The 18,783-nt window shown below is 39.6% G+C and overlaps 1 protein-coding gene across 3 annotated transcripts in view; it reads right to left on the minus strand.

Moving 5' to 3' along the window:
• Positions 1-7,353: 7,353 nt before the first annotated feature.
• The window catches only part of DDX25 (DEAD-box helicase 25), a 37,184-nt gene continuing 25,754 nt past the window's right edge, over positions 7,354-18,783 (minus strand). For all 3 annotated transcript variants that reach the window (XM_043995114.1, XM_043995115.1, XM_043995117.1), the window contains 3 exons: positions 14,554-14,716; positions 13,478-13,666; positions 7,354-7,548 (listed from right to left, as the gene is read on the minus strand). In XM_043995114.1, the coding sequence (XP_043851049.1) occupies positions 7,487-7,548; positions 13,478-13,666; positions 14,554-14,716 (414 nt within the window). In that variant the 3' untranslated portion in view covers positions 7,354-7,486. The remainder of the gene's footprint in view (positions 7,549-13,477; positions 13,667-14,553; positions 14,717-18,783) is intronic.

Below are 18,783 nucleotides of genomic sequence, written 5' to 3' on the forward strand. Positions count from 1 at the left end.
AGGTATGTAACTAGTAGGGAAGTCAGGCAGACATGTGGTCAGCTCTTTACTAACATTTAATAGATTTAATAAATGCTTAATGCCAAAAACTGGTGCAATAGCCTCTAATATATAAGTAGCACTATATTAGAAACCCCAGTTAAGTTCCCCAATAATTTAGAACAGAGACAGGCTTTCCCTCAATTTTTCACACGCTACACTTTGGAGTAGAAGAATTCATTTCATTTTGCGAGGGCTCAGTTCCATAATCTGTGGAAAGAGTAGTCTCAGTTGTTCAGTGACCTGTCTTCATCCTTTTTGCCTCTATTATGTTTTTTGGATTTTTTTGCGGGGCAATGGGGGTTAAGTGACTTGCCCAGGGTCACACAGGGTCACTGCGCCACCTAGCCGCCCCATGTTTTAAAAAACATTTCATTAAAAATTAGCATTTATTTTCTTTCCTTCCCACCTCCTCCACTCCACTCTAAAGACAAGGGGAGGGAGAATAAAAACAAAACCCTTGTAACAAATAGGTATAGTCAAGCAAACAAAAAAATTACTATATTGGCCACATCAAAAAAAATGTTACATTTCATTCTGCATATTGAGTCCATCTTGTCTCTGTCAGGAAGTGTATAGTATTCTTTATCATTGGTCCTCTGGAATCATGGTTGGTAATGTGAGCTGCTGAAATTAGCCTTGGGTGCCCCAAATGGGCTGCGCAACTGCTCTCCTCAAAACCGCCCCAGGCACATAAACCTCACCCACCATGTATAGCCTAGGCCCTGCTCAGCTGGGATGCCCACTGGAAAACCTCAGGAATGCCCCAGCTCCAGAGCGCCTTGACACAGGGCTCTGTCTGGCAAGAGGGCGCCAACAAATTAGCTTGGAGTGTGTGGGCATGGTCAGCCTGAGTTTCAGGAGGACAAAGAAGAGTTATATAGCCTGGGGGCGGACAGTGAAAGGGGGGCTTTCAGTTAGTGGGGGAGACGGCAAGATGTAGTGAAGCAGTCAGGAGCGGTTGACAGTGGAGGAAGAGTGAAAGAGTGAAAGAATGTAGTGAAGATGTAGGAAAGAAGGTTGGTCTGTAGTGAAAGCAGGCGCATTAGGAGGAAGCGTGAAGGAGGACACTACACCTACAGAGACAGACAGGGGGAAGCTACGGAGAAAGTTAAAATATAGTCAGGTCGTATTTTACTTTTGTTATCCTTATCTTTAAGTTTATTCACCTCAATAAACCCTGTATTTGTTTTAATTGAAAAGAGGGCTTCCTAATCTTTTTCTAATCAGGCTGGGAGAGGCAGTGGGGGAGGGAGAGCCTCCCCATTGGCTCTCCCCATATTAAATTAATAGCAGTCAGATAGCCAGATAATTTGAGTTAAAGGAGTTCACAGATTAAGACTCAATATAATTTTTACAGTAATTAGGTTCATCAGAGTTAAGTCTCTCAAATGTATTTGTTTTTACAATGTTGTCATCATAGTATAAACTGTTCTCCTGATTTTGCCTGCTTCACTCTGCATCAGTTCATGCTAGTCTTCCCAGATTTCTCTGAAACATCTTCATAATTTTTTTTACCATGCGATAGTATTCCATCACTTCATATACAAGACTTTGTTAAGGAATTCCTAAGTTTATGGCCATCCCTTTATTTTTTTTTATTTTTATTTTTTGGGGTGAGGCAATTGGGGTTAAGTGACTTGTCTAGGGTCACACAGCTAGTAAGTGTTAAGTGTCTGAGGCCTGATTTGAACTCAGGTCCTCCCAACTCCAGGGCCGGTGCTCTATCCACTGTGCCACCTAGCTGCCCCTGCCATCCCTTTATTAACTTTTTTTTATGGATACTGCTATGTTTATTCACTCTTTCTTTGTTATGTAAATAGTACTTTATCTTTTCCAATTACATGGAAAGATACTTTTCAACACTTATTTTTTTATAAGATTTTGAGTTCCAAATTTTTCTCCCTCCCTCCTTGCCTTTCCCCCTCCCCTGTGACAAATGATAATGGTTATACATGTGTAATCATGTTAAAAATATTTCCACATTAGTCATGTTGTGAAAGAAGAAATAAAAGGGAAAAAACACAAAAAAGAACCCCAAAGGAAGTGAAAATAATGTTTCGATCTGCGTTCAGACTCCATCAGTTCTTTCTAGATTTGGAGAGCATTTTCCATCATGAGTCTTTTGGAATTGTCTTGATTCATTGTATTGCTGAGAAAAGCTGTTTGTCATAGTTGATCATTGCACAATTTTGCTGTTACTGTATACAGTTTTCTCCTGGTTCTGCTCACTTCACTCAGCATCAGTTCATGTCTTTCCAGGTTTTTTTGAAATCTGTCTGTTCATCATTTCTCATAGCACAATAGTATTCCATTACATTCACATACCACAACTTGTTCAGCCATTCCCTAATCTATCAACATCCCCTCAATTTCTAGTTCTTTACCACCACAAAAAAGAGTTTCTCTCTATATTTTTTGTACATGTGGGTCCTTTTCCCTTTCTCATGATCTCTTTGCTGGATCAAAGGGTATGCACAGTGTGATTGCCCTTTGGGCATAGTTCCAAATTGCTCTCCAGAATGGCTGGATCAGTTTACAGCTCCACCAAAAATGCATTAGTGTCCTAATTTTCCCACATCGCCAACATTTATCATTTTCCTTTTCTGTCATATTTTTTGTTTTTAGTTCTTTGCTATAACAAAAAGCTGCTATAAATATCCCCCAATGTGCACCCCTCAGTTTATAATTACTAGATACTACAAGAACTGTTAGAGATAGAGATATTGAGATATGTGTGTGTGTGTGTGTGTGTGTATGTAGACACACACATATATAATTTTGTAGATTTGGGTCCTTTTCCTCTTTCTTTGACCTCTTTAGGGTATAGACTTAATAGTGGTATTGTTGAATCACAGTGTAGTGGCAATAATTTGGGGCATATTTCCAAATTACTTTCCAGAATGATTGTACCTCTTCCTACTCTACTCTGACTTCCAACCTCCCTGGCTTCCTTTAAGTGTCAACTAAAATCCTTAATTCCAGTGCCTTCCCTCTGTTAATTATCTACTATTTTTCCTATTTGTTTTGTATATATTTGTTTGCATGCTGTTTCCCCCATTATATTGTAAGCTCCTTGAGGGTGGGGTCTATCTTTTACCTCTTTTTGTATCTCCAGTGCTTAAGTTCCTGGCACATAATAGGTACTTAATAAATGTTTATTGGCTGATTGATATCAATTCATGGGTCCATCAACATGCATTAATATGCTTGTTTTCCTGCAGCTCTTCTAATATTTCATTTTCATTTTTTGTCAGATTTGCCAGTTTGATAGGTATGAGGTAGAACCTCAAAATTATCTAATTTGCATTTCTCTAATAATTAGTGATGTGGAATTTTTTTCATATAGTTATTGACAGCTTAGGCAGCTAGGTAGCTAAATGGATAGAATGCTAGGCTTGGTGTCAAATCTAGCCTCAGACAAATACTAGCTGTATAACCCTGCGCAAGTTGCTTAGTCTCTGTTTGCCCTAGTCCACCAGAGAGGGAAATGGCAAACCACTCCAGTATCTGCCAAGCAAACCCCATGGACAGTATTGGCGTGCTATGATCTTTGGAGTCACAAAGAGTCAGGACATGACTGAAAGACCGAACAATAACAAAAATTAAAAATCGACAGCTTGGATTTCTCTGCCACATTTTTCTAACCTCCATACTCCAATTAAAATTAGGACTCCCCTCTGCGTCTTTAGATCCTTTTTCTTCTCTGCTTTTTCTTGGAAGCTTTTATACTAGTTTCCTTTGAGTTGCCTGGCTTATCTCCTTATTAGACTACAAATTCCATGAGGGCCAGAAACATTTTATCTAAATTTTATTTCTTCCATGTCACCAAGCACAATCCTGTCCAGGTACAGGAACATAATAAATGTTTGTTACATAAACAAACACTTTCTAAGAGTTGGATATTACAGCAGGTGAATTCAATCTAGGCCGTTTCATATTTCTGAGCAGGCTTATTCATTCTCTTCCATTTTTGTGGGTCACAAATGATTAAACACCACTGTTCCTCGAAAGGTGTGTGGCTAGATGGGTTGAAGATGTGATTTCTTTGTTGACCTTTTGGGAATATCATCAATGCTCCTAACACGCATCCAAAGTACAATGTATGTACTCTAAAAACTAGTGGCAGGAAACAGAATTTGGGATTTAGAACCCATGGACCCTGGCACAGGGGTGAGAATCCAAAGCTGAGTGAAGGAATCTGAATTTTTACTTTAGTTTTGGCATTAATGAACTGGTTTTTGTTTGTTTCCTTGCTTGCTACGTGATGGGAAAGAGATCCAACTTAAAAGGTCACTTCAAAAGATGAAACAACTCTTTGAGTTTTGACAAAACTCTCTGTTTCTCTTTCTCTCTGTCTGTCTGTCTGTCTCTCCTCTTTTGGAAAAGAACTGTTAATTTTTCCCAACAGTTTTCTAACCTTTTCCATCATTGACCACATAGAGACCAACAGCCAGCAGTTTTCATGGTCACCCAGATCAAGAGGATTGACACTTTCTAAAAACCAAGACCATTACTCAGTCCAAGAGCCTTCCCGCCACACCACTCCACTATGGCCAATGTATTTGCCTTTCTTATTAGAAGACTTAGCTCCAGCTCCTAATACCATGGTACATTCAGCCCCTTGCTAGGTGCTCACTTACAACCCCCATTAGAAATCCCTGTTGCTGCCCAACACAATAATGAATTCCAATATGTTAACAGCATCAGGCTGGCCAAGAGAAACACCTACTGGTTTTTAATGGACTGATTTCTAATGTTTAATGCCAAACAACACACAGCTGATTCACCCAGCTCACAGATGTACTGAAGTCATCTGGCTGTTTCTCCTCTCTCTTATTTAATTCTTCTCCAGGTTTTCAGTGACTGAGGGGGATGACCTTGACTATGGAATCAGTGGAGATGTGAAAATTGCTTCCAGTTCTGGGCAGTGATCCGAGCTGAATGAGACAGCCCAGAGAGGTACTGACTAACCAAACTGCACAACCAGTGTTAAGACAGCTGGGTTGCACACAGAGAGGAGCATGGCTTTGCTGCTTCCCAGGTGGCCAGAGAAAAGGATAGAAGGAGAAGGGCAAAGGGGAAGTAAGAAGAATGTCCACTGTTTGCAGACCCTGTGAGAACTGTCGCTAAACAGAAGTTTCTAGAGGGGCTTGGGAGGGTAACTAAACAGTCAGTAGCAGCATTTTTTTTTTTCTCAGAGATCTAAACTGGGGGGGAGGAAGGGGAAAGCAAACCAAACTAAATAGGTAAAATTTTATTCAGGACATCCTAAGACTGATGTCAGTTTAAGAAAAAGAAGAGTCCTACTCAAATCTTTGAGCAGAGAATGAGACTCAAAGTGTGAGAAACCACTTGGAGGTTCATTTCCAGATAAGAACTGTTTAACAATTGAATTTTAACAATTTAAAAACAATCCTCTAGTTATTAGTGATTTGGAGAATTTTTTCATGTGGTTATTGATAGATTGGATTTCTGCTGTGGAGAGCTGTCTGTTTATATCCTTTTTTGGGGGGGGGGTGCAGGGCAATGAGGGTTAAGTGACTTGCCCAAGGTCACACAGCTAGTAATTGTCAAGTGTCTGAGGTCGAATTTGAACTCAGGTCCTCCTGAATCCAGGGTCAGTGCTTTATCTACTGTGCCACCTAGCTGCCCCTGTTTATATCCTTTTGAAGACATCAATTAGGGAATGGCTTTTATTCTTACAAACATGAACCATTTCCTTTATACAGGGTGGGCCAAAAGTCATGAATATTTAATAACTCCTTTATTTTTTGTTTTTAATTTGCAATACCATAGCATCATACTCAGAATATATAAGAAATGAATTTATATTACATGTGAAAAATCAAATCTCGTAAATGGTAAAAAAGAAAAAATCATTTTCAAAAAATTATTTAAGTATCAGACCCTTCTGTGACTTTTAACCCACCCTGTATATTTTGGAAATGAGACCTTTATCATAGAAATTTTCAGTAAAAATTGAGACATTTTTGGACAACGGCCAATGTGGGAGATTTGCTTATGTATATTTGTTACAAGGAGGAAAGGTAATAAATGCTTGTTAATTGAAAAAAAAATTTAAAAAGTTAAAGCTGCCTTACAGTAGAATTGGCTATGCTGTGAGGTCTCAATATATTCCAACAGAGAATAGATGACTACTAGGTTAGGGATGTAAAGGGAATTCCTGCATTGGGAAGGGCAAAATGGGTAATCTCTTAAATTTTCCTTTAGTTCTTAGATTTTAGAAATTACAAATGGGAAACAGCAGGAGAAATGCCTAGGAAGAAAGCAAATGCAAATAGAAGATTGTCTGTGTTCCTCAATTCCTGCCTTCCCAGATGTGCTGTGTAATTTAGGACTGCTCTTTTCTCTTAAGACAGGAGTAATATTATTATTCATTTTACTAATGAGAAAACTGAGGCATATGTGGATACTGATCATAGAGCCATGGCTTGAGCCTAACTCTAGGGCTCTTTACACCACCTGATACCTTCTCTGCCTGATAACTACAAGGTGGGGCTAAGAAAAAAGTAACTAGGTTTTTTGTGTTGTTTTTTTTTTTTGGTGAGGCAACTGGGGTTAAGTGACTTGCCCAGGGTCACACAGCTAGTAAGTGCCAAGTATCTGAGGCTGGATTGAACTCAGGTCTTCCTGAATCCAGGGCTGGTGCTTTATCCACTGCGCCACGTAGCTGCCCCTAGGAAGGTACTTTTTAAGTGCGCTATAAATGTGAATGATTTTTGTTAATTAAAATTAATAACTTAAAGTACCCTCAAAGCAGAGGGAGGTGGGGAAGGGGAAGAGGGTAGGAAAAGACACACAAAAGGTAAACTCTCAGATTAGGTGTACTGGTCTTTTCATTTTGGCTCCAAAGATCGTTGCTGTCGTCACAAGGATAAAAAAGAACTTGTAAGACTCTACAGCCACCTACTGGCAAAATTCAAGGGCTCCAATATAATTTTCATGTAAAGGATTTATTTATTTAGATTTATCAGTGCACTTTGGAATATGTAGAAACCCCCACACAGATATATTTACTAGTAAAAAGATGAAGATAAATCCAGGTCAGAAAATGTTCTTAGGGGGCAGCTAGGTGGTACAGTGGATTCAGGAGGACCTGAGTTCAAATTTGGCCTCAGACACTTGCCACTCACTAGCTGTGTGACTCTGGGCAAGTCACTTAACCCTCACTGCCCCGCAAAAAAATGAAAATAGAAAATGCTCTTGAGTCTTTGTCCAGTACTGTCCAATGAACCACATTTTAACTGATGTGAAGAAGAGTTAGGGACTAAAACGTAAGACCGTCAGGAACTTTATTTCACTGTATGACAAATAACAGTTTTCCTTTTGAAAAAGCCCCAACCATCAAGTTACAATTATAGCTTTCTGGAACCTGTTTACACACGCATGGGAATGTTTCATAAGCCCTTTCAAAGTCTTCACTTTAATATTCGATCTTTTCAATTTCATCCATGTCATCTGGATCCAGCTGCTTAATCGTGCTGTCTGAAAGAAAGTGGAAGGACACAGCAGACAAGTCAATACTATTGTCTGTAGGTAGAAAATCCATGAGTTCCATCCAACCATTTCTAAATGATATAGAGATAGCACTTTTAACCAAGAGGATGCGCTTACAGTTACTTCTTTGTCAGAAACTCTTTAATGACAACTAGAAATAATGAAGGAGGCATAGGGATATGCTGTCATTGAGGTTCAACCTCACTGTGTTGGGAAGGTGGCCCTGAGCTCTTGCAGGCCATATCCACGCAGCAGAGGAACTAGCAGGTCCCAACAGCAACCTGGAAAGGCTTTGAATGTGGGTGCAGGCACAGACTACAAGCAGTCTTTGGAAATCCAGGCTGGCTAAAAAAATTCACCAAGATTCAGTGATGAAAAATTTGGCCACAACAACTCTTAATAATCATCTGCTAAGCCACGGAGGCTTATGCACTGACTCTGGGGGGAGGGTGCCATCATTGACAAAATTTGAGATTTCTGCTGTAATGAAGGAGGGATATGTTCCAAGAGGTCAGGAAGAGGGTCATGGTACAAAAAAACCAGGTAAAAACTGACTAAACTAAGGTAAAACATAACCCAACCCCCCAAATATGTATCTTGGAGCCTTGGGGATGACATGAGAGGGCAAGGGTTAGATTAAAATCAGCAGAAATAGAGGGAGGGGACTTTTGGAAGCTTAGGAGAGAAGAAAGTGGTCAGAATGGCATGTGCCCAGGACACGGTGGTCCTGAAAGAAGCGACAGAGTCACATATGTTCCCTGGCCTAGGTGTCCAACCATGATCCTTCCACAGCAGCAAAGGGCCTTCTGAGGTTGGAAGGATGACCACAGACAACTGTGGTTCCCTAGGTCACTCTAAGTCACCTCAGAAGGACTTAATCTGGTTCTCACATTAGGACCAGCAGCATAGTTAAGAGTCTGTGGTGTCAAAGTTGTGTTTCTTATCATACTCTTCCCTCTTTTTTGCCATGGTCACCACAGAAACAATGGGGTTTGCAAAGGACTGAGGGTATTTGCATTTTTCATTATTTCAGAGGCTACCAGGGTCAAGAAACAGGAGATATGAGATGTATTTTCTATGAAAACTGTTCCTTACAGGCTTTAGAAAATGTGTCACTCATAGGTTACATGTGTCCCCATGGATCTGTCTAGATATGGTTCACAGGGAGGCATGACTAGTGATATCTAGAATCTCCTTCATCTGTGCTTCTCTAAGGGAGACTTTGATTCCTGCTAGGAAAGAAGCAAGAGGCTGGGTCCATAAGGCCGGCCACTCTGCTTTCCTCAAGGAAAGTATACTAGGTTAGAATTATATCTCTTTGACTCCCTGCTAAATATGTTAGTCTAAAGGAAATAATTTTTAGGTTGAAGCTGCTCCTGATCATTATCTTCAACTGGGAAGGAGTACTCTAACATATATCCAAAGGTTTCAATCCGGGGCAGCAAGGTGGCACAGTGGATAAAGCACTGGCCCTGGATTCAGGAGGACCCGAGTTCAAATCCAACCTCAGACACTTGACACTTACTAGTTGTGTGATCCTGGGCAAGTCACTTAATACTTAATGCTCCACAAAAAATCCCCGCAACCAACCAAACAAACAAACAAACCAACCCAAAGGTTTCCCTTTTCTACCAAATGCTAATCACACAAAGATCCGGTGAATAGCAAATACACTCATTTATCTAAGGCAATAGGAAATAGAAATCAAACAAGTTATATAGATGATAATATACCAGACCATACACAGAGTTAATGAATTCTCCCATGGGGAGTGAGATATTGCCATAAAGAAGATTTTAGCTGTCATCAAATGGGAAATTCCCCCAAGTCTCTAGCATGGTAAACTGGGGATAGGGACATAATTGAAGCTGTAGCTCCTCTATATGCTGGCTTCTTCCTAGAATCTGTCTCGCTCTTTCTCTGTCTCTGTCTCCAGGGACCTCTCCCTGAAGAGAATTTGGAACCAATTATTTCTCTTTCAAAGCTGGAAGCCAGAAGAGGAAGTCTCAACATCCCTTAATGGGGAAGGACTGATAAGGTATCAAGAGAGTGTCTTAAACCTAAAATTATTACTCCTAGGCTAGCATTATCTAGGGGGGACATATAGATATGATTCCAGTCCAGTACTCTTGCTGAAGAGAGAAGAGTAACCAGCCTTGTGGCTTCAATTCCCTGCTTCCTGCCCGGCAGGAATCAAAGTTGTCCTTAGAGAGGAGTGGGCCAAGAAGATTCTAGAGATGTCTATTCATATCTCCCTGAAAACCACATGATCCATGTGTATAAACACAACCTATATGAACAAAAAAAAAGGCCATGACCATGAATCTAGGTTATGGACTTAGAACTGGTACTTCAAAATCAGATTATCTCATATTAATTTTATTAATTCTATGTTCACAATATACATACACACACACACACATATGTGTATGTGCATATAGTTGGCTCTTTTGCCCAACATCTATCATAAGAATTCACTCTGAAGGGCAGCTAGGTGGTGGAGTGGATAGAACCCTGTTCCTGGAGTTAGGAAGACCTGACTTCAAATCTAGCTTCAGACACTTACTAGCTATGTGGCCTGGGGCAGGTCAGTTAACCCTGATTGACTCTTCCCTCTTAAACCTCCCCCCCCCCCCCAAGAGAATTCACTCTGTCTTTTCCTATCAGCCATCACACTTCTAGGATTTAGTCAATAAGTAAAAATAGTCTTCTGTCCCTGCCCAGCTAGATGTTAGTACCCTGTGTACTTCTGAATTTTGGATGTTACCTGAAAAGGTTAATCAAAAACACATAGTTCACTATTTCAACTGACTACCTTTACCCTTATCTTTCCTAAAAGTCTGTGCTTGTTAAAATCAATGACAGATGGAATTTATATTGAACGTTAAGATTGTTAAAACTCTTTACATACTCTGATATTTGATCTTCATTAAAAAACAAACAGGGGGCAGCTAAGTGGCGCAGTGGATAAAGCATTGGCCCTGGATTCAGGAGGACCTGAGTTCAAAGCTGGCCTCAGACACTTAACACTTACTAGCTGTGTGACCCTGGGCAAGTCACTTAATCCCCATTGCCTCTCAAAAAACAAAAACAAAAACAAAAAAATCAATGACAGAAAAAGCAATTTGGAATTATGCCCCCAAAGTTACTTAAGTGTTCATAACCTTTGATCCAGTGATACCACTATAAGTCCTATGCCACAAAAAGACCAAAGAAAAAGGCCCATATGTACAAAAATATTTGTAGTAGCTCTTTTAGAAGTGACAAAGAACTGGACACTAATCAACTGGTGCCAATTAATTGGCAATAGATGAACAAATTATGGTATATGAATATAGTTCTGTAAGAAATGATGAAGGGGATAATTTCAGAGAAACTTGGGAAGATTTGTATAGTTTGATGCAGGGTAAGGTGAACAGAACCAGTGAAAAACCACATTATAAAAAACATTTTGAAAGACTAAATAATTCCGATCAAGTTGATGACCAACCAAGATTTCAGCAGACTAGTGTATGAAGCATGTTGCCCAGTTCCTGATAGTGGTTATGAATGCAAGATGCAGAATGAGATGTGTTTTTAGACAAGGCCAAAGTAGGAATCTGGTTTTTTTGCTTTTTTGCAGGGCAATGGGGGTTAAGTGACTTGCCCGGGGTCACACAGCTACTAAGTGTCAAGTGTCTGAGGCTGGATTTGAACTCAGGTCCTCCTGAATCCAGGGCCAGTGCTTTATCCACTGTGCCACCTAGCTGCCCCCAGGAATCTGTTTTGCTTGATTATGCATATGTTACAAGAGTTTTCTTTTCTTTCTTTTTTTTCCAGGGGGAAAGGTGAAGTGGCATCAATAAAAAATAAATGTTTGATAACTGAAAAAATGTAATTGGGGGCAGCTAGATGGCGCAGTAGATAAAGCACCGGCCCTGGATTCAGGAGTAGCTGAGTTCAAATCCAGCCTCAGACACTTGACACTTACTAGCTGTGTGACTCTGGGCAAGACACTTAACCCTCATTGCCCCGCAAACAAAACAAAACAAAAAAATGTAATTAAATAAATAGAATGCCAAAAATTCAAATCAAGTTCTGTACAATGAGACTGAGGCTGTTTTGTGAGTGAATTAAGCCTTGTCTAACATGTCTAAATACCAATATTATTTCCTCTCGGCCAGTCAGTAAGCATTTGTTAAGTACCTACTATATGCCAGATGCTGTGCTAGGTGCTAGAGATACAAAGAAAAGCAAGAACAGTCCTGGCTTTCGGGTCACTTAACATGGGGATTGGCATGAGGCTTCTAAAGTTCTACTGCAATGTCTCACTGTGGTGTGAATGAAACTCCAGGCTCTCAAAGTGTCTACCAGTAGAAAACCTCTGAGGCCCTACCAAGCTGGAAAGGTATTGAATAAAAGCCCAGCAAAAGAATATGTACATATGTGAGAACCATCTGAGCTGCCACCAAGTTTGTTCACCAGGTGTTGCATTATTTTGGATAGAGGAAGTGACAAAAATCTTCTAGAGAAGGGAAAGGGCACAGAATGGAGGAAGTGCCCACACTAATAAAACCATAAATTTTTTTGAAAACTGAAGAATGATGATGCATATACAGCTGGGCCAGTGCCTGGGTACTTCTGAGTTTGTGGAATATTGTATTCCTCAGCCTTAACACTCTTAAGGCCTAAACATATGAAAGCCACTAACATCTCCCTCGCAAGGGAGTGTGTTGGGAAAATCCATATATGCCTCCTGATTCTAGTTCCATAGTGTCAAGATAATGGAATGTGATAGATGAGGTTTGGCAGATACTCAGGAGCCCACCTGAGTGGATTACTGGCTGATTTGACTGGATTAGTAGTTGACTAGATTCTAAGCACATCTGGCTGGTACTTGAGAGTACTTAAGAAAGCATGGTTCTCAGAATCTAAAAAAAATTTGAAATTCCGGCCCAATCAACCAACCAGCTTGAAGAACCTCTCCATTCTGGGAGGGGACAGGAAGGAGGAAAGGTGAGCCTGCCCGAAGAGTGCTGTCTTTTTGGTTCCTGACTTGGTGGTGATGGCAGGAAAAGACAGAGAGGAGCTGAGGAAAGATAGGATTTCGAGGTTGTAAGAATTCTGTTCTCAATCTTTCTCTTTCTATATTTCAATAAACCCTTAAAAATCTAAACTCGTTTTATTAGTGATTTTAGTCAGTTTCCCCCAAAACTGGGGGAACGGATTAGAACCCACATTTATAATTTTAAATTACACAATAGTATAGTACAAATTTTTGTTGTTGTGGCAAACTGATCTGAATCTTCACAATCTTTTGTGAAGTAATTCTCTTGATTTGTTGAAATTCTGGGTTATTCAACATATACCAAATATAATTTTCCCCCAAACTGGCTTATAAAATACCCAGGCATTGTAATGATATTATCCATAAGTGTATATACTGTATATATTTGTTCTTTTCAGCAGTATCTTATTTTGGACTTTTGGTCTATGTTTGGCGAAGGGGATGTGGGGGGTATATTTGAACCAACATGGTCAATAGAACTGTAATGACTGGAATGATGCCACCTGCTGGAGACTTACTGTAGAAGAGTTCCGCCCATGAAGCGAAGGTCTTTGAGGGCAAGACCAGGAGTCTTTTCTTTGGCGTCAGGAAGTGACGCGGGCTAGTGGGAGAAGGAAGAGACTGGCGCTTGGTCTCACGCTCTTTCCTTTGGACTTTGGTGGAGAGCGGAGCTAGAAATGTGCTCTCCCTTTAATAGATAGAAATCTAGGTCTTTCTCTCTTTATCAAATTCTTATTCTCCTTAATAAATGCTTAAAAGTCTAACTCTTGCTAAAGCTTATAATTTATTGGCGACCACTCATTAGATATTTTAGACAGATTAGCTGGAATTTTAGCCCTTAACAGAACTATAGTTCACTTTATTACTTACTGAAGTGATCCTGAATTTTAAAAAGTAAGGGCAACTTATTCACTTCAATCATGTTGAAGGCGATGCCCTTTTTGCCAAAGCGGCCTGTTCGTCCTATTCGATGGAGGTAGGTCTCATAGTCTGGGTCACCAGTTTGGTTTGTAGGAAGGTCAAAGTTCACAACGATTGTGACTTGCTTCACATCAATGCCTGGGGGGGGGGGAGGGAGAGAGAGAGAGAGAGAGAATGACAAAAAAAGAAACACTGACAAGTTATTCTGACTGACAAGTCCCACAATTTCTCCCAGGAGGAAAAGCTGATGAATGACCAAGTATTTTATGGAATTCTTTCAATGGAGAAGATTATTGGTCAGACACACATGCTTTCAAACAAATGAAATGCCTGTTTTGGACAGCATTCTTAACAAAGCTGGATTAGAAATAGGTAACTGCTAAATGTATCTTTTTTTTTTTTTTAGTGAGGCAATTAGGGCTAAGTGACTTGCCCAGGGTCACATAGCTAGTAATTGTTAAGTGTCTGAGGCTGGATTTGAACTCAGGTACTCCTGACTCCAGGGCCGGTGCTCTATCCACTGCACCACCTAGCTGCCCTAAATGTATTTTTGTTTTTTAGTAAGGTAATTGGGGTTAAGTGACTTGCCCAGGGTCACACAGCTAGTAAGTGTTAAGTGTCTGAGGCTGGATTTGAACTCAGGTACTCCTGAATCCAGGGCCAGTGATCTATCCACTGCGCCATCTAGCTGCCCCCCTAAATGTATCTTTAAGGCAAATATATATGGATGGGAGGTCCTATAAGGCCAAATTTATTAAAATATTCCCTTCCAGTGCTGAAGTGAAAAGCATGAAGCCATCAACTTAAATCCTTCTTTCTCAAAGTATTCATCCACCTGTGCTCTTCAAAGTCTACAGGGGTCTCAGAGATATGAATGAGAAGACCGAAGGCAACAGAGATAAAGAGCTTAACCTTGATGGGGACAAACCTGAAAAGAATGAATGAACTGTTTGTGAGACCTAAAGTTTTTCCAAAGCAGTCAATACCTTTACATCTTAAAAAAAAAAAAAAATCAAAACCCACACCTCGAGCACAGACATTGGTGGTTATAAGGACTTTCTCTTTCCCATCACGAAACCTCTGGATGATTGAAGCCCGCTGATCAACTGTCAGCTCTCCACTCAACAAAGATACTTGGTGGCCATCCTGCATCATCTCCACAGTTAACCATTTTGCATTTCGACGAGTCTGTAGGAAAAATAAGCCAAAAAATACATCCACAATGCTAAGGTATAGTTGCTGTATGGAATGGGGGATGAGGGAGACAAAGAAAAATTTTTCCTTTCATTTCCCACTATTATAAATCCTTTAGAGTATGCTGCACTTGATTTACTTCTTTTATAGCCCCAACATGATAACACCTTACATTTGTCCTGAGCTTTACAGATGTAGAAATACTTTGAAAGTGTAATCCCATTTGATATCACTGATAAGGAGTCTGATATTCAACATACATGGGGAACTTATATATATGGAACATAATTAGGGAACATATATTTGTATGTAAGAGAGTAAGAGCCAATGGATAAGTGGTCAAAGGATATAAATGATCAATTCTCAAAATAAGGATTGCAAACTATTAATAATCATATTAAATACTGTACCAAATCATTAGTAAGAGAAACTTGTATGTGTGTGTATATATGTATATATGTATATATGTATATAAAAGCCCTCTGAGATTTTACCTCACATCCAGAAAATTGGCAGAGGACATAATTATGGGAACAGTAAGTGCTGGAGGGGTGGTAAAAAAAAAAAAGGCATATTAATGTATGGTCCAACTATTTTGGAAAATAATTTGGAATTATGTTAAGAATCTGACAAAAAAGGGGCAGCTAGGTGGCACAGTGGATAGAGCACTGGCCCTGGATTCAGGAGGACCTTAGTTCAAATCCAGCCTCAAACCCTTGACACTTACTAGCTGTGTGACCCTGGGCAAGTCACTTAACCCCAATTGCCTCACCAAAAAAAAAAAAAGAATCTGCCAAAAATGTCCATACCTTTCAATTCAGAGATTCTAGCACTAGGCATACACCAGTATAAAGGAGGTCAAAGATTGAAAGAAAAGTCCCATATACATCAAAATATTAATAGTAGCACTTTTGTAGTTGCAAAGAGCTGGAAACAAAGAAAGTATATGCCCATTGATTGAAGAACAGCTAAACAAATAGTGGTACATAAATATCATGGAGTATTAATGGGCTATAAGAAATTATAGAGATGAAGAATTTTGGGAGACATTGGAAAATTTAGATGAACTGATGCAGAGTAATGTAAGTAGAACCTAGAAAACAACATACATAATGACAAATGTAAATAGAAAGAAAAGATAAAACAAAACTGAACACTAATTATAATGACCAGCTTTGACCCTGAAAAATTGAGAAAATATATTCCTCTTTCTTCTTTGCAGAGTTAGGAGACTATGGGTACAGAATACTGAGTATGCTATCAGACTTGGTTGATGTATTGGTTAGTTTTGCTGAGCTACCCCTCCCATACCCCCCTCCTCCCACCTTTTTTTCCTTTCCCTTTTGTATCACAATAGAGAGGGCAATAGATGGAGAAGGGACATCTTTGGAAATGAAGGAGACATGAGAGAATAAACATAAAAAATATGATTAAATTTTAAAATTCTCTCATTTGTTATTTGTTATTGCAACATTGTGAGGTTGGCAGGGCGAGTATAATTTATCATTTTTGCTTTTACACCTGGACAAATGATCATGAGGCTGATAAAACTTCACACTCCAATTCTCTAAATGAATCCTATCTTGTTGGCTTCCATGGATAGATTGTAACTTTTCTTTCATTTTTTTAAACAAGTGGCATTACATCATTGTTTTTAATGGCTGACAGTGAAATGGCTAAAGACTATAGTCTTCTCTTTATAACTATGCATACCCTTTGACCTAGCAATACCACTACTAGGTCTATATCCCAAAGAGATCATAAAAAAGGGTGTTAAGGGCTAAAATTCTAGCTAAACTGTCTAAAATATCTAATGAGTGGTCGCCAATAAATTATAAGCTTTAGCAAGAGTTAGATTTTTAAGCATTTATTAAGGAGAATAAGAATTTGGTAAAGAGAGAGAGAAAGGCCTAGATTCCTATCTATTAAAGGGAGAGTGCATTTCTAGCTCCCCTCTTCACCAGCATCCTCAGGAAAAAAGAGTGAGACCGAGCGCCAGTCTCTTCCTTCCTCCTCCCACTAGCCCGCATCACTTCCTGACGCCAAAGACTCCTGGTCTTGCCCTCAAAGACCTTCGCTTCATGGGCGGAACTCTTCTATAGTAAGTCTCCAGCAGGTGGCGTCATTCCAATCGTTACAAGGGAAAAGGGCCTACATGTACAAAAATATTTATAGATGCTCTTTTTGTGGTGGCAAAGAATTGGAAATTGAGGGGATGCCCATCAATTGGGGAATGGCTGAACAAGTTGTGCTATATGAATGTAATTTAATGCTATTGTACTGTAAGAAATGATAAGCAGATGGATTTCAGAAAAACCTGGAAAGACTTAAATGAATTGATGATGAGTGAAATGAGCAGAACCCAGAGAACATTGTACACAGCATCAACAGCATTACGGGATATTCAACTGTGATAAACTTAACTCTTTTCAGCAATACAATGATCCAAGACAATGCCAAAAGGCTTAAGGTAGAAAATGCTTTCTACATTCAGGGAAAGAACTATGGAGTCTGAATGCAGATGAAGCATGCTATTTTCACTTTTGTTGTTGCTTTTTTGTTATTTTTCTTGTTTATTCTTTCTTGCGTTTTTTTCTTTTGTTCTGATTAATATGCTTAACATGATAGTAATGTATAAACTATATCAAATTGTTTGCTGGCCTTGGGAAGGGGGAGGGAAGGGAAGGTGAGAGAAAAATTTGGAACTCAAAATCTTTACATGTAACTGAGAAAAATTAAAAATAAAAATTTAAATTAAAAAAATAAAGATTACAGCCTGCTGCAGTTCAGTTGCCAGTGCCTCATTTCAATATTTAAGGTAAGTAATGCTGGTAAGGGATCTCCCACCTGCTTAGATTGCTTTTCGCTATGGCCTTGGAGCACAGGGCCATGTCACAGTAGAGGGCTCAGGAAGGGGCCAGAGCTGTTGGAGTGGAAGAGCAAAGTGATTTTTTCCCCCAGGGGTATAGTTTTTACTGTGTAGAGGATGGGGGGAAGTTCCCTCTGGGAAGGGGCAGGCCAAACCCAAAGAATCTTTCCTTACAGTTAATACTACTGACCTCCTTCTCCATTAGCCAAAACCCAGGAAGCTACTCTCACTCTTGTATTTCTTGCCCCTCCTGGTGGCTCTAGCCCAGGCACATTTAAAACTCTTCCCCAAGCTTGGATCTATATCTATATCTATATCCACACACACATATGTGCATATAGTTTTAACATGTAATTGTAGAAAAAGAAAATATATACATATATGCATATGTGTATATATGTGTATATATATATTTAAACTTTTTTTTTAAACTTTTCAAAAAAAGTTTTGAGTTCCAAATTCTCTCTCTCCCTCCTTCCCTTTCCCTCCCCATTTCTGAAGTGGTAAGCAATCAGGTTCAGGTTATATATGTGAAATTCTGTAAAACATTTCCACATTAGTCATTTTATATACGAAGACTTGAATAAAAAACGGAAGTGAAAAATGGCATGCTTCAGTTTGTATTCAGACACTATCATTTTTTCTTTGGAGGAAGATAGTAAGCTTCATCATGAGTCCTTTGGGATTGTCTTGGATCATCCTATTGCTGTCATTCACAGCTCTTCATCAGACAATACTGCTTCAGCCAATAAGACTAATAGAAAGGACCCCAATTCACCACTGTCCTGTTGTCCATATCACTGAACTCCACCATGACAGAATGTCCACAATGTGGCAACATGCAGGTCTTACAGACCAGGACCAGGGGCTTCAAGGTAGGGTCATATATTGACAATGTTAGAAACAAAGTTGATGGGAGACTGGTGGTCCCTTTGGGCAATGGGGTATAACTTGTGCCCCAGCTGTGATGGCCAGTCATACTGCTAGTGCCACTATCATTGCTATCTTAGCTTTAACCCTGGATCCTGGAACTTGCTCTGTACTGGACCACTCAGTCCTAGCTTAAAGCCTCCAGGGGCTTGGCTGCAAGAGAATCATAATTTTTCTGTACCTTAATAGTTTCATTAGTTGCTGTGGCTTCCCCAATGAGCATTAGAGGCCAAATTTAGGCTCAATGAGAGTAAGATTCTGT

This window comes from Dromiciops gliroides, chromosome 3, assembly GCF_019393635.1.
Source record: "Dromiciops gliroides isolate mDroGli1 chromosome 3, mDroGli1.pri, whole genome shotgun sequence".
Classification (NCBI taxonomy): Eukaryota; Metazoa; Chordata; class Mammalia; order Microbiotheria; family Microbiotheriidae; genus Dromiciops; species Dromiciops gliroides.